Genomic DNA, 14,668 nt, shown 5'->3' on the forward strand with positions numbered 1-14,668 from the left:
GTTTATTTGACTTTATTCTGACTTTATTGGCCCCTTTTCTCCTTACGAGGCCTCCCCACCCCAAATCTCTAGTCCTGAAGCCATAAAGCAGCCAGGTCCTAGGGGTCCTTTTCCTACTAATCCAGGCTTCAGGCTGGGTTCAGAGGATGTGGTTAACAGCAACCAAGGCCCAGCCCTGCACAACGACGCCCACCCTATGGTCCTGACCCTTCACGGAGAGATTCCGAGTGGCTTTCTCAGGAAGATAAAGGCCTCTGGCGATGCTGCATTTGTCAGGCCCTTGACCAGTTCCCCACGACTTGGTTAATGCTCCGTGAAAGGCACCCATCAGCTATGGGTCTCAGGACTTGGGACTGATCTTCAAAACAGACACAGTTAAGTGCTACTCGGTGGAGGGGTGAATAGAGAGGTAGGGAGCAGCTGCCTTCAAATGGCTCACAAATGAAACAGACACTCCGTTTTCCTGGCCCCAAAATATATTTCAAAAGAAGAGAACAGGCTTTTAACACAGTAATCTTGCTGAGAGGCGTCTAGAAACTAAGGGACACACGTGTTCACATTCAGCACTGCATTATTATAGCTGTAGCTATTTATCAGGGCAAAATTCACACAGGTCAGGAGTATCATACCATTTCCTGTTTCCAGTTGTGGGCAAAGTACTTTTCTCATGTTTATAAGAGTTGTTTAGCTGCCTAGGCTTCTGCGATGCTCTTTTCAGAATCTTAGCACCATAAGAGATCAAGGAAACTTACGGGGAATTTACAGCTATCTGGAAATCCATCCCAACTTCTCCATGGCAGCAACTTATATCAGCGTCTTGAAGGCGTGGCTGTCAGAAACGTGTTTTTCTGTCTTTTTAGAAGCAATATGCTACCACAACTAACAAAAACACCTTAATTTGTTTTTAGTGGATGGAGTTCTTTTAAAGCCTGGCGTGCCTCAAATCTGAAGCAACAATTCACACATTCAACTAATGGCGAATATTGTAAACAATTGAATTCAGTCCATCAGTGCAATCGAATTTCCTGAAACCTTCGTTCCTCACCAGATTACTTCTGTGTCTGGAGGGAACCTTCCATATGTGTTCGCGTCAACTTTTGCTTCTGCCTTCAGCTCCGTTTCTCTTGTGATCTTACCACCTTTGACCACCACAGCTGTTTTACTGATTAAGCAAAGGCTGGGGGGATCATAACAAAGTCTGGATAATATCACAAAGAACAGGAATTTCGGAACCCTAAATTGTGGCCATGTGGAACCTGTTCATAGCACAAGAGGCAGTCATTCCAAGAGAACAAAGAGATACTGTGGAGTTTCAAATCTGTAATTGTGTGTATCGCAGTCACATACTTGCATCACACTTGTTCAATTTGTATGCTCCGCAAATGACACAGTAGCGAGATGCTATGAAGAAGAATGTGACATCAGGGCTCGAGGAAGACGTGGTTGCCACCTGTGATACACATACGTCATGATTTTGCATACTGAACGTGAAGGACACTTGAAAGAGTTCACTGTGGAAGATAAGAAACTACAGCCTTTGGTGTTTATTCCACTTCAACATAAAAGTAAACAGCAATCTTCACGACTGGACCAATACGCAACATCGTGATCTTTGGATCAGAGATTTAAGTTGTCAAGGATTTCGTTTTATTGGGATCTACAATCAATTCCCATGGAAGCATCAATTCAGGAAATCAAAAAACATATTTCATTGGGAAAATCTGCTGCAAAATACCTCTTTAAAGTGTTAAAAAAAGAAAATATATCACTTTAGGACTAAAGTGTGCCTGTGATATTTTCAGTTGCTTCATATGCAGGTGAAAGCTGAACGATGATTAGCAAAGACTGGGGAAGAATTGGTGCATTTCAATGATGGTGTCTGTCTTCTCAGAGAGCTTCTAATTCTGAGTGCAGTCAAAAAGAATTAGATTTCTAAGAGCGTCAACTCAATGAGCTTATCTATTAAACACACACATACACGCAGAGAATACCAATGCCAAGCAAAATTTTAAAACTCTATTGCATGTTCTAATCATCATCTATTTGGAAATGCCCAACTGAGGTTCGCATAGGCTCTTAAAAGCTCCACAAGACAGAAAACTGTTTCAAGTTATTTAACTCAAATATCCCCAAAGGTATTTGATCACAGGTGTTTTGGGATCGTTTCTTTTTATTGCCCCCCTTTTTGAAAAAAAAAGTAGACTTTATATTTTAGAAGAGTTTTAGATTTATAGAGAAATTGAGCAGGAATTCTAGAGAGCTCTCTTCTCCCCTTGCTCTCTTTCTCCCATTACTAATATCTTATATTCATGTATCAACTCCTTTTTATCCTCTCTAAACATTCCACTCTATTATCGGTCTGTGAAATGGATTTTTGAGACACACTGGCTGCTGTGTCTCTGGTACTATCTCAGAACAATACAAGGATTTTAACTGAGCCCAGGTTGGTACCTGATAGTTCTTTTCCCATTGCCTGAAGCCCCAATTCACTGGAAGCCTAGAGTGAGCTCTCCTTACTTAGAGCCTCTCCCCTTCCAAATCTAGTAACAAATCTAATAATAAGTCTAGTTAATACACTACTTCTGCAGGAGTGCTGTAGAAACAGCATCATCGGGTACTACAAATAATTTGTTAAAGCCCTCCTCTGCATACGGTCTCAGGTGTCCATTTTCTGACCCCAAGGCAGGAAGCCCAAGCCGTATGTGCCCTTCGGTAAGTGGAAGGCAAGCGAAAGCTGCCATTGATAGCATCCTGGAGCAAAATCCTCGTACTTCTTGAGAGGGGCAAAAGGAAGCTGAAGATTTCCACAGTGTAGTAGTGGGTCACTGGAACATTCATGTGAGAGAGCAATGGTGATCTGAACTAACATTTATCAAGAGTATAGTGTGATCCAGGTGCTGAGCCAAGGTCACCAGGCACAATTTCAGATAAGCCTCCTGATAACCTTATGAGAGAACTGTTGTTATTCCCTCAATATTACAGCTAGAGAAACTAAAGTGTATAATAAGTAAACATAACAAAAACATCATTAAATACTAGGTCCCATAACCATGCCCCTTTCTTTCCCCAAGGGAATTGGCTATGGACTCTGGATTAGAAGCCAAATTTTCATACTCTAGACATAGAAGCTTTACATAGGCAGCTGCCACCTATTCCATTATGACTCCTGGCAACCCGGGTATGTTAGAGTAGAACTGTGTTCCCTAGAATTTTCAAGGGCTTACTTTTTCAGAAGGAGCTCACCAGGCCTTGTCACCAAGGTGGCTCTTCGTGGACTTAAACCCCCAACCTTTAAGTTAGCAGCAAGTTCCTTAAATGTTCGCACCACTCACGTCTCCATCCAGTAGTCTGTAATTCGAATGCTGCAGAAACAACAGGAACTCAGATGCGATAAACTGTGGATGTGTGAAGCAAAGATTTTCTCTATTTTAATCTTTCTCTTGGGAAACAATATGATGTCACTTAAGAATAATTTTGTGCCTAGTTCTTTATCCAATTATCGTTTACTCTATTCCCTAAGATAAACAAACACAAGTTTGCGTTTGTACAGTCAGATAGGAATGTGAAAGGGGACATCTAATCTACTTTTTGCCTCAAAGTAAAATTATTACGTTGTTAACAATGATCCTCATATCTTCCTCCTCCATACACCACCCCTACCATTGCCTTCCCTGCAGATTGATCATTTTTGAAGCCAAGATAGGGATGGACATTAATTCGGCATTTAATTTTTAATAAGCTAGAGACATCTCAGTAAGACAACCAATTAGCCTGTATGTGTATGCCCGAGGAGTCCCCGGGGAATCATCCCATGGCAATCATACAGCAGCAAATGCTGAAACTGCTTAACCAAATCCCAGGAAAGCTTGAGCCGTTCATAAGAAGAAAGGGAGAATGTGGGCATCCTTATGCTACTCAAGGAGAGCAAGTCGTTGTGATAAAGCCGTCAGAGACAGCCCGGGATCCACTTTGCCTGGAGGTTCCTTTGGATTTAGCAGAGCCTGTTAGACCCTAGGTTCTATCAAGGTCAGTCCCCAGGGCAGGCAGGGGCCATGCCTGACAGTTAATTCCTTGCTTTGTTGCCTTTGTGTGGTCCAATTCATTGCTCTCGATGCTGGATAAGTTGCTATTCTCTGTGGCTAAACTTCTTGGTCCAGCATGGCTATTCATGATTAAAATATGTTCATCTCCCAAACTGCTCCAGGGTGTTTTGCCTTCATGAAGCCAAACTGTATCAGAGAACTGACCACAGTGCTATCTGGTGGTCTTCCACAATCTGCCATGGTGTGCACCTATTTGAATCCATTGCTCTCCAAGCCCCAGAATTGACTTAAAGAATCATAGGACTCATCCATTGAGTCCCACTGACCTAACTCCTAAAGCCATCTATATCTTCTCCCATGTCCCCCCATGCCCCAATAGCCCCATTGTTTGTGAACTAGTAGCCTGATCACTCTTGGATTTAGCTGTCTGAGTGTGGTGGTGGGGGCTAATTCTTGTTTTACACTCTTTGTAGTGAATGACACTAATGTTCAGTTTTTGGACCAAGATGATGACGATGACCCCGACACAGAACTGTACCTTACACAGCCATTTGCATGTGGGACAGCATTTGCCGTCAGTGTCCTGGATTCCCTCATGAGTGCGGTAAGTCATCCCCTGTCCTCCTATGTACTCAATGTCTGGGGAATGCATGGATGGAGTGCCTCCAGTCATGGAGGCACTGTGCTATTGCTTGTGCTAAAAAAAAAAACCACACACACCAAATATTGAGTTGGTGGCCCTATGGGTGAACAAGTAGGCTTGCCCTATAGGATTTTTAGCAGGATACAAAATTTAATTGACCTTTCATAGTCTGGTGAAATATACATAACAAAACATCTTCCATGTCAATAGCTTCTACATGTATAATTCAGTGACATTGATCACATACTTGATTTTGTGTCACTATTATTGTAATTATTTTCTGATTGTCTTACCACCAATAACATAATAAGTTAATGTCTTTTAAGCAAACACTTCTGCTTCATCTTCTTTGCAACACCTCGTAACCCTTAATAATCTGTGCTTTCTGTATATTCACTTATTTCATATTTTTGAGAGCATATACTGTTTTACTTTTGTGACTAACTTACTTCACTAAATATAATGTTTTCAAGTTACAAACCTTTGTGTGTGTTCTGGCATGCATTAGGACTTCATTTCTCTTTGTGGTTGAACACTGTCTCTTGTACATACCATGGTGCTTCAAAGTTCCTGGAAAAATTCCATTGTCTTTTAATTCCATTTTCTATTTTGCAACCTATTTGAAGCACCATTGTATATAATGCATTTTGTTTATCCATTTATCTATTGACAGACATTTCTATTTGTGTTAAACAAGGTTCTCTAGAGAAACAAACCAGGGCACTTATGTAGATAGATAGATAGAAAGATAGATAGATAGATAGATAGATAGATAGATAGATAGATAGATAGATACAACACAATGGGATACAACAGCTAATAAGTCCACACAGCAGTACAGAGGGTTCAGTTCAAATCACTTCCATGGAATAGTGAATATACTGGAAGTCCTTCAACTCACAATAGCTATTGGGTCCAAAGTCAAGAAAGTGGACAGCTGAGACTTTCCTAGAGAAATGCAGGCAGCAGATAGCAAACAGCAGGGCAGTCCCCAACAGTCAGCAACTCAGAAACGTAGCGAAGCAGGCCAGATGGGATATCAAACTAAAGCAATCCAAGATGACAGGATTTGACACCCTCAAGCTCAAGAGAGAGATATACCAGAAGCTTGGCGAAGCAGGTCTCAAAAGAACCTCACGCCTTAGCAACACAATTCCTGGGTTGGCTGTCCCACAGGCAGTGTATCTCACAAGCTGAGGTAAAGAAATAGCTAAAGCAGCAAAGTGCTGGTCCAATCACCAGAAAGCAAGAGAGAGAGAGAGAGTGGTGGGGCTTGTCGAGCCATTTATCTCTTTGCCCTCCAATCAAACTGCGACCTTATTAATCCCATATGTTATTGGCCAGGTTGGCACAATAAACCTACCTATCACACTATTGTTAGCATCTTTGGACTATTTTGAAATTCCCTGAATATTGGTGTACAGATTTCTGTGGTTTTCCTTTCATTTTTTCTGGATATACATCTAGAATTTGGATTGCGGGGCCATATGGTAGTTCTATACGCAACTTGTGAATTAACTGCCAAACTCTTTTTCAAAGTGGTGGCACCATTTTACATTGACCATTTCATTGTGATTTTGATTAGAATCTCTTTAATGGTGGGAGAAAGATAAGGCTTTCTACTCCTGTAAAGAGTTCAGAGTTATGGAAATCCACAGACACAGTTCTACCTTGCCTTCAAAGTTCCTATGAGCCAGCAGCAATGTGATGTCAGTGAGTTTGACTTTGAATAGCTAATGGCATTGAGCATTTTTTACTGGCCGTTTAGCTACTTATTTTGCCACCCAGGGACTGCAGTACACCCAAAAGTAAAACCAATCTTGCATAAAGCATGCTGTTGAGAAGGAGGTAGAGGGATTATCAAAAAACATTTCAGTATAAATTTTCAAAAGTGTAAGAAACTTATACTTCCAAAATGTGAGAACTGAAGTGAGCATTGACCTGGTCAGAGGAAAATTCTGATAATTTAGGATTTTAATTGGGAAGAATATTCCTTAAAGTATAATAAACTCATTTCCATTGTGCCAATTCTGTGTATCAAAGTAGAATTGTACTCAATAGGATTTACTTGACTGTGTATAAGAATGAGCTTTATATATAAGAGCAGTTGAATATTGAGAAAACATCCTAGCCCAGTTCAGAGCAAGTCCATAAGTCCAATATTAGCCCATATGTTTGATACCAATCTATAAATTCCTCTTAAGACTCAAGCAACACATACAATGATGATGCATACAGGGAGATCACAGGCCAGTGGGTGGAAAATCTTGTCTATCCAGTGGCAGTAGCAGCATCTCAGCACTGGTGTTGGTCTCCATGTGGCTCCTCCAGCAACAAGAAACGCTCACAGGAAGTGTGTGAATGCCTCACTGCCGGCGATCTATTTACCTCCTTAGCGGCTCCAAATGAGGTCATCAAGATGTGGCCTGATTGACACACTAGACTCTACCACTTCACTCTTACGTCTCAAATTGAGAACAGATGATGTCACTACCACAGTGTGGCATCAACTCTGATTCCTATTTCATTTTTTTCTGTGTTCAGAGATCCAATTGTCCCAGGTGTTGTTGTTATTGTTGTTGTTGTTTTGGTGCCATCAAGTTGGTTCCAACCCACAGCAGAAGGCAACACTGCACTGTGTCATCTTCATAAGTGTGCCGATGTTTAGGCTCGCTGTTACGGCCATTGTGTCCGTCCATCTCAGTAAGGATATTCCTTTCGTTGGCTGCCCCTTTGCTTTGTCAAACATGGTTTCCTTCTCCAGGGACTGGCCTCTCCTGACAACATGCCCAAAGTACATAAAATGAAGTCATATAATCTTTGCTTCTAGGGAGAATTCTGGTTGTACTTCTTTTTCTTCTTAATCATTTTATTGGGGACTCATACAACTCATCACAATCCATCCATCCATCCATTGTGTAAAGCACATTTGTATATTGGCTGCCCTCATCATTCTCAAAACATTTGCTCTCCACATAAGCCCTTGGCATCAGCTCCTCATTTCCCCGCCTCTCTCCCAGCTCCCCACTCCCTTATGAACCCTTGATAATTTATAAATTATTATTTTGTCATATCTTACACTGTCCAATGTCTCCCTTCACCCACTTTTCTGTTGTCTGTTGCACAAGGAGGAGGTTATATGTAGATCCCTGTAATTGGTTCCCCCTTTCCACCCCACCCTCCCCCCACCCTCCCGGTATCACCACTGTCACCACTGGTCCTAAAGGGATCATCCGCTCTGGATTCCCTGTTTTTGCAGTTCCTATCTGCACCAATGTATATCCGCTGGTCTAGCCGGATTTGTAAGGGATCATGATAGTAGGGGTAGGAAGCATTTAAGAACTAGAGTAAAAATGTATGTTTCATCATTGCTACACTGTACCCTGACAGGCTCATCTCCTCCCTGTGACCCTCTGTAAGGAGGTGTCCAGTTGCCTACAGATGGGATTTGGGTCTCCAGTCTGCACTCACCCTCATTTACAATGATATGATTTTTTGTTCTTTGATGCCTGGATACCTGGTCCCTTCTAAACCTCATGGTCACACAGGCTGGTGTGCTTTTTCCATGTGCGCTTTGTTGCTTTTGAGCTAGATGGCTATGTCTTTACCTGCAAGCCTTTACGACCCCAGATGTCCCTGGGCTGGTCAACACCACCTTCTTTCCCCTGCCTCCCCTTCTCCCATGTCCCTCCAGAACCATTGGTCCCATTGTTTTCTCTTCCAGACTGTTTATCCAGCCTATCTTATCTAGAAAGATCTGCATAGGTAATAATATGCACCAAAAAAACAAGGCATGGCAAACCAAAGCAACAAAAGAGAGCAAAATGATGACAACAAAAAAGAAGACCAATGACCCAGAAAAGAATAAATTAATTAAAAGAAAAAAATTTTTTAAAAGAAAGAAAAACCTGTTAATAGATCAAGGTCTGATTTTTGACCTCTAGATGTGTCCTCCACTCAAGTCCAATGGGGTGCGACGCTCTGTTCCCAAAATCTATCCTTTGTACTCCCTCAGGAGCACTCCCTGCTCTGCTCCCCCCATTGCTCTGTAGTATGCCTTAGTGTTTTGCCTTGGTATCACAGGGTCAGACCAGGTCAGTGTTGTCCCCCGTAGGGTAATGGGCCAGCGAGGGACGTCATGTCTCATAGTGGGATCAGCCATATGGTCCACTCTGTGCACTGGTTGTTCGGACCAGGGATATCGGCTTCCAGGTCTGATGGGCCAGGTTGTGCTCCACTCTCTCTTCCTTCCCATTTATTTTTCTCCCAGTGCACTCTGATCAGACTTGTCCTTCTCCCGTAGCTGCAGCTTCAGTGCTGTCCTCTAACGTAAATTCTTCTGGGCCAAGCCCGTAGGCCCCTGCACTGACTCCCCTCTCCCTGCTGGCACAATGCATTTGCATCCCGGAACACCAGATTTAAGTCTGGTCTCTTTTTCCTTGCGGAGACAAAAACAATACCTCTCCTTGGGTGGGTCAGTGCCCTATTCTCCACCACACATCTTTTTTCCCCTTTCCTTCCCCCAACCCCTATTTAGTTGGCTACTATATGTACCCCTGGATTTGGTCTGTCCCTGCCATACTACCTGGACCTCATCCCAGGAGTGTTTGTATATAGTATTTTTCCCTGTGCTCCATTTGCATTTTTCTTTTTTTATATAAACTTACCTCAGCGGACTCATATTGTACTTGTCCTTTTGTGCTTGACTTACTTGACTTCACATAGTTTCCTCCAGTCTTTCCCATGTGGTGATATGCTTCATGCGTTCATCACTGTTTTTTAGCAACACATAGTACTCTATTGTCTGTATGTACCACTGTTTTTTAAATCCATTTGTATGTTGATAGAAATTTGGGTTGTTTCCAACTCCTTGCGATTGTGAACTGTGCCATGATGAACACTGGAGCACAGATGTCTGGTCGTGGTTTGTTTCTTGCCTCTTCTGGGTGTATGCCCAGTAGAAGGATTGCTGGGTCATATGGTAACTCAATTTCCAGCTGTTTGAGAAATCGCCAAATCGATTTCCATAGTGGCTGTCCATACCTACAGGTCCACCAGCAGTGGATGAGAGTTCCTATCTCACCACAGTCCCTCCAATATTTGTTGCTTTCTGATTTTTTGAATTGGACTATCTTTGAGGGTGTTAGGTAGTATCTCATAGTTGTTCTAATTTGCATTTCTCTTATGGCTAATGATTGGGCACATTTTCTCATATGTTTATTGGCCATTCGGATTTCAGACTCAGTGAAACTTCTGTTCAGATCCTTTGCCCATCTCCTCAGTGGGCAGTTAGTTTTTCTCTTATTGTAAACTTACAAAGTATTGTAGATTTTAGTAATCAGGCCTTTGTCTGATGTGTCATTGCTAAAGATGTTTTCCCAGTGGGTGGACTCTGTTGTTACTCTCTTGGTGAATTCTTTTGGTGCACACAGGTGACTTATCTTCAGTATATCCCACTTGTCTATTTTTGACTCTTCTGTGTTTGTATCCTTCCTTATTTCTGATAGCCTATGTATTCCCTATGCAAAGGTTCTCAGGTTTGTCCCAATTCCCTCATTAGTGGCCCTAATTATTTGTGGTTTTATCTCAAGGTCTGTGATCCACCTTGAATTTATTCTTGTACGTGGAGTGAGGTAAGGGTCTTGCTTCATTTTTCTGCAGGTAGACATCCATTGTTTCTAGCCCCATTTATTGCTTTCCATTGGATGTTTTTTTGGCCCTTTATCAAAGATCAGTTGCCTGTATGCTTATGTTTTTATTTCTGGGTCTTCAGCCCTTTTCCATTGGTCTGAATATCTGTCGTTATACCAGTACCACACTGTTTTGAATACTGTGGCTGTATAATACGTGCTAAAGTCAGATAGAGCAAGCCCTCCTACTTTGTCCTTCTTCTTGAGGAGTTCTCTACTAATTCTGGCTTCTTCCCTCTCCATGTGAAGTTGGTAATTAGTTTTTCCAGTTCTTTGAAAGAGGATGGCGGTGTTCATGTCGGAATAGCATTGAACTTACGTAGTGCCTTGGGTAGAACTGACATCTTACTATATTGAGTCTGCCAGTCCACGAGCATGGGGTGTTCTTCCATTTGTTGAGGTCACTCTTGGTTTATTATAGTAGTGTTTTACAATTTTCCTCATACAAATCTTTCATTTTTTTAGTCAGGTATATCCCTATCATGTCATCCTTTTTTATATAATGCTTCCCTCATATCCTGCATGATTCCAAGCAGCATTCTGAAAGTTTTTTTATGTGGCATATCAACATCTGCTTCTTCTATGCACATTGTTAGGTTCAGCACTTCTTCCGGCATTATCTTATGCTTCTCCTGCTTTTTCGTTGAGGCTGTTAGGGCTGATTACTGATTATGTGTTGTTTTAGATGAGCCTGTAGCCATCTCCCAGAGTCGAATTGCACTGGGCTCTCTCTTGTGGGACTCTTATGAGTGGTTCTACAAACTTCTTGCTGGTCGCTATACCGAGGGGTCCTTATCCAACCAGTATTTTGTTATTTGGAAAATGAGTTAGACAGTCCTCTCCTGTGATGCTGGCTGCGTTTTTGTGGGCCCACGAGGGCATCACTTCACTGGCTGATCTCTAAGTAAGCCTCACGGTGCTTGGAGCACGTTGGGTGGCCTGTGGTATTTCCCTCTGCAAATTGAGTGCTAAGGAGGGCGTGTGGGTGTGGCCTCCTTGGTGTAGGGCACTAGCTGGCAGGGAGAATTACTGTAGTCAGAGGGATCACCTTGGAGGTTGGGTGGATGTTCCCATAGTAGCGTGGAGCCCCACCAGTTGTGGGCAGGACTTTCCTCAAGCCACTTGTAGGGCCTCAGGGTTTAGGCTGAAGTTCCCCCCACTGTTTGAAGGGGAGAAACCTCTACTCCTTGTGTATGGAAGAGGACTGGTGGGATCTCCCCAGATGCATGTAAAGCCAACAAATGTGGGTGGGAACTGCCCTAAGTGGAGGGGAGTGACCTGGATGCCGCTAGTGGCTTGTGAAAGGAAAGAGCAGGAGAGGAAAAGAAAAAGAGAGAAATAAAACAAAGACTGGAGCAGCCATGCCAAGCAAACGCACACCCAGTCACACACACACAATTAAAATGCGCAGACTAATCAAATGTGTAAAGAGCAAAAAAAGAAAATAACACTAAAGGAGAACCAAGTTTGCTGAGATGGTGGCAGGAAACAGAGAAAAGGTAGAAGAAAAGGAGAAAAGAAGTAAAAGTGAAAGAAGAACCAAAAGGAAGAAATAAAAAAGTACAAAGGAAGTGAAGGAAAGAAAAATTTAAAAATAGAGATAACTGAACCCTGTGTTGTGTGCAGCGCTGTCTTAGGGGGCAGGCTGGAGCTCTCCCCACTGGGTGGGCAGTGTTTCCCTAGGCAGAGGGTAGGGGTCTGGAAACCAGCAGTGGCACGTGGAAGGAAAGAGAGGGAGAGGAGAGAATCATAAAAGCAGAGAAAGAGATGCAGAGAACAGAGAGAAGAAAGAGAAAAAGGGTGAAAGACTCAACTGTGCTCACTGAGATTGGTTGTGGAGGTAAAGAGGGAGGAGAGAGAGGAGGAAATAAGGAATAAAGAGATAGCTGATCCATGATTGCCTGAATGTCAGGCCAGAGGGGTTTAAACCCTGCCCCACAGTGGCAGGTTGGTGTGCCCTTTTAATTCGGGACCCAGTGGCACTGGGCAGAATTGCCCTAGTTGGCGAGATCGCCCTAGTGGTCCGGCGGAGGTTCCCTCGGCAGGGTGGCACTCTGTGGACGGCTGTCAGAGCTGCCTCGTGGGGTGTGCAGCACTCCCACAGACACAGGCTGGAGTTCCCCTGTTATTTGGGTTAATTTGCCCTACGCGGAGGGTAGTAGCCTGGAAGTCAGTTGTGGCATATGATAGGAAAGAGGGAGAGAAGAGGAAAAAGAAGGATAAAGAAAACACAGGGGAAAAGAAGAGGGAGAAAAAAAAAACCCTGAGCTCGTTGAGATTGACTGCAGTGGGAAAGATGGAAGGGCAAGCAAATAAAGAAAGAAGAAAGAGAGTGGTAAATAAGGAGATAACTGAGACCTGATCACCAGCTTGTGGGCCTGGAGGAGTTCCAACTCTTCCTCAAGGTAGCGGGGTGGTGTGTCCACTTGATTTAGGGTTCCACAGATGCAGGGTGGGATTAATCTTGAAGGCAAGATCACACCAGTGGCCAGGCATCAGTCCCCACCACGGTGCTGAGCGCCGGAGTTCACTGGTATCCCTGCCTGTGCTGTGTGTAGCACTGCAGCGGAGGGGAGGGGGTTCCCAGGACACTCCTTAGCATGGGCTTCTTCCTACGCTGACTTATGTGGAGGGCCCCCTCTATAAGTTCCTTGGAGCTAAACAACAAGACAGGTTTGTGTTTTTTACCAATAATATATATTTCACTCTTTTAATATTATGCTTGTGAGGTGCTCTGATTTGGGGGCTATCATGCTGACCCGAGGGGGAGATCCAGCTGATCGGGGGGTTGTTCCCTTCTCATCCAATTGGAACTGTATTGGCCCCCTGGACTCTGACTATCCCCCTATTTTCTCCCACACCACAATCTGCATCAGGAAAAATTCTGCTTTTTCTTCTACTCCAAATGATGGCTACCTGCCACTCCTCCCAGTTTCCTTCACCTTACCTTCCAGTGTTCTTGTCTGGCAGCAGGAGCTCCACACGGTGAGTCTTAACTAGTCACCATTTTCTTCCACCCTCATTATACTTCTTCCAAAACAGATTTGTTTGTTCTTTTGGCAGTCCATGGTAATATCAATATTCTTCCCCACACTATAATTTAAATGTGTCGATTCTTTTTTGATTATCGTATAGAATGTCCAGCTTTCACATGCATATGAAACAATTGAAAATACGATGGCTTGCTTTAGGAACACCTTAGTCCTCAAAGTAACATCCTTGCTTTTCAATACTCTAAAGTGATCTTGTGCACCAGATTTACCCAATGCATGGCGTGTTTTGGTCTCTTACCTGCTGATTCTATAAGTAATGACTGTGTATGTAAGCAGGACAAAAATCCTTGACAACTTTAATTCTTTCTCCATTTATCCTGAAGTTGCCAATGAACCAGTTGTGAGGATTTGGGTCTCCTTTACATTGTTTTAATCCATGCGGAAGACTGAAAAACTTGATCTTCATCAGTGAGTGCCTCAAGTCCTCCTCACTTTCAGCAAGCAAGATTATGTCATGTGTTTCTCAAAGGTTGTTAATAAGCCTTCCTTCAATTCTGATGCCACAGTCTTCTTCATTTAATCCAATTTCTCTGATTTTTTTGTTCAGCATGCAATATGGTGAAAGAGTGCAACCCTGGAACACACCTTTCCTGATTTTAAACCATCCCCTTGTTCTGTTCACACAACTGCTTCTTCACCAAAGTAAAAATTCCACATGAGTACAGTGACGTTTTCTGAAATTTTCTTTCTTCTCAAGACTATCCATAGTTTGCTATGAGCCACATAGTCAGGAGTACTGGCACAGTCAGTAAGATACAAGTACACATCTTTCTGGTATTCTTTACTTTCAGCCAAGGTAACTCTCACACCAGCAATGATATCCCTATGCAACAACCCCTTCTGAATCTGGTCTGCTCCCTCTCAGTGTACTGCAGCAACGTTTTTCATATGATCTTCCGCAAAAGTTAACTTGCATATGATATAAATTACGTTGCTTTACAATTTAAGCATATTGCTGTGTCACCTTTCTTTGAAATTGGTATAACCATGGGTCTCGTCCACTCAGTTGGCTGATAGCTGTCTTCCAAATTTCCAGGCATACGTGCAGAAATGCTTCTAGTGCTTCATCAGTGCATTAAAACCCTTCAACTGGTTTTCCATCAATTCCTGGAGCCTTGATTTTGGCTAATGCTTTAGTGCAACTTGAACTTCTTTCTTCAGTGCTATTGGCTCTTGCTCATATGCTGCTTCCTGAAATGGCTGGATGTAACTCTGAGTGTTCTTTGCTCCTTCTCTCGA

General features: G+C 42.9%; 1 protein-coding gene across 3 annotated transcripts in view; it reads left to right on the forward strand.

The window, feature by feature from the left end:
- Positions 1-14,668, forward strand: part of KCNMA1 (potassium calcium-activated channel subfamily M alpha 1) — a 992,499-nt gene that overhangs the window by 931,751 nt on the left and 46,080 nt on the right. For all 3 annotated transcript variants that reach the window (XM_075533804.1, XM_075533802.1, XM_075533801.1), the window contains one exon: positions 4,517-4,647. In XM_075533804.1, the coding sequence (XP_075389919.1) occupies positions 4,517-4,647 (131 nt within the window). The remainder of the gene's footprint in view (positions 1-4,516; positions 4,648-14,668) is intronic.

Source organism: Tenrec ecaudatus, chromosome 16 (assembly GCF_050624435.1).
Source record: "Tenrec ecaudatus isolate mTenEca1 chromosome 16, mTenEca1.hap1, whole genome shotgun sequence".
Taxonomy (NCBI): Eukaryota; Metazoa; Chordata; class Mammalia; order Afrosoricida; family Tenrecidae; genus Tenrec; species Tenrec ecaudatus.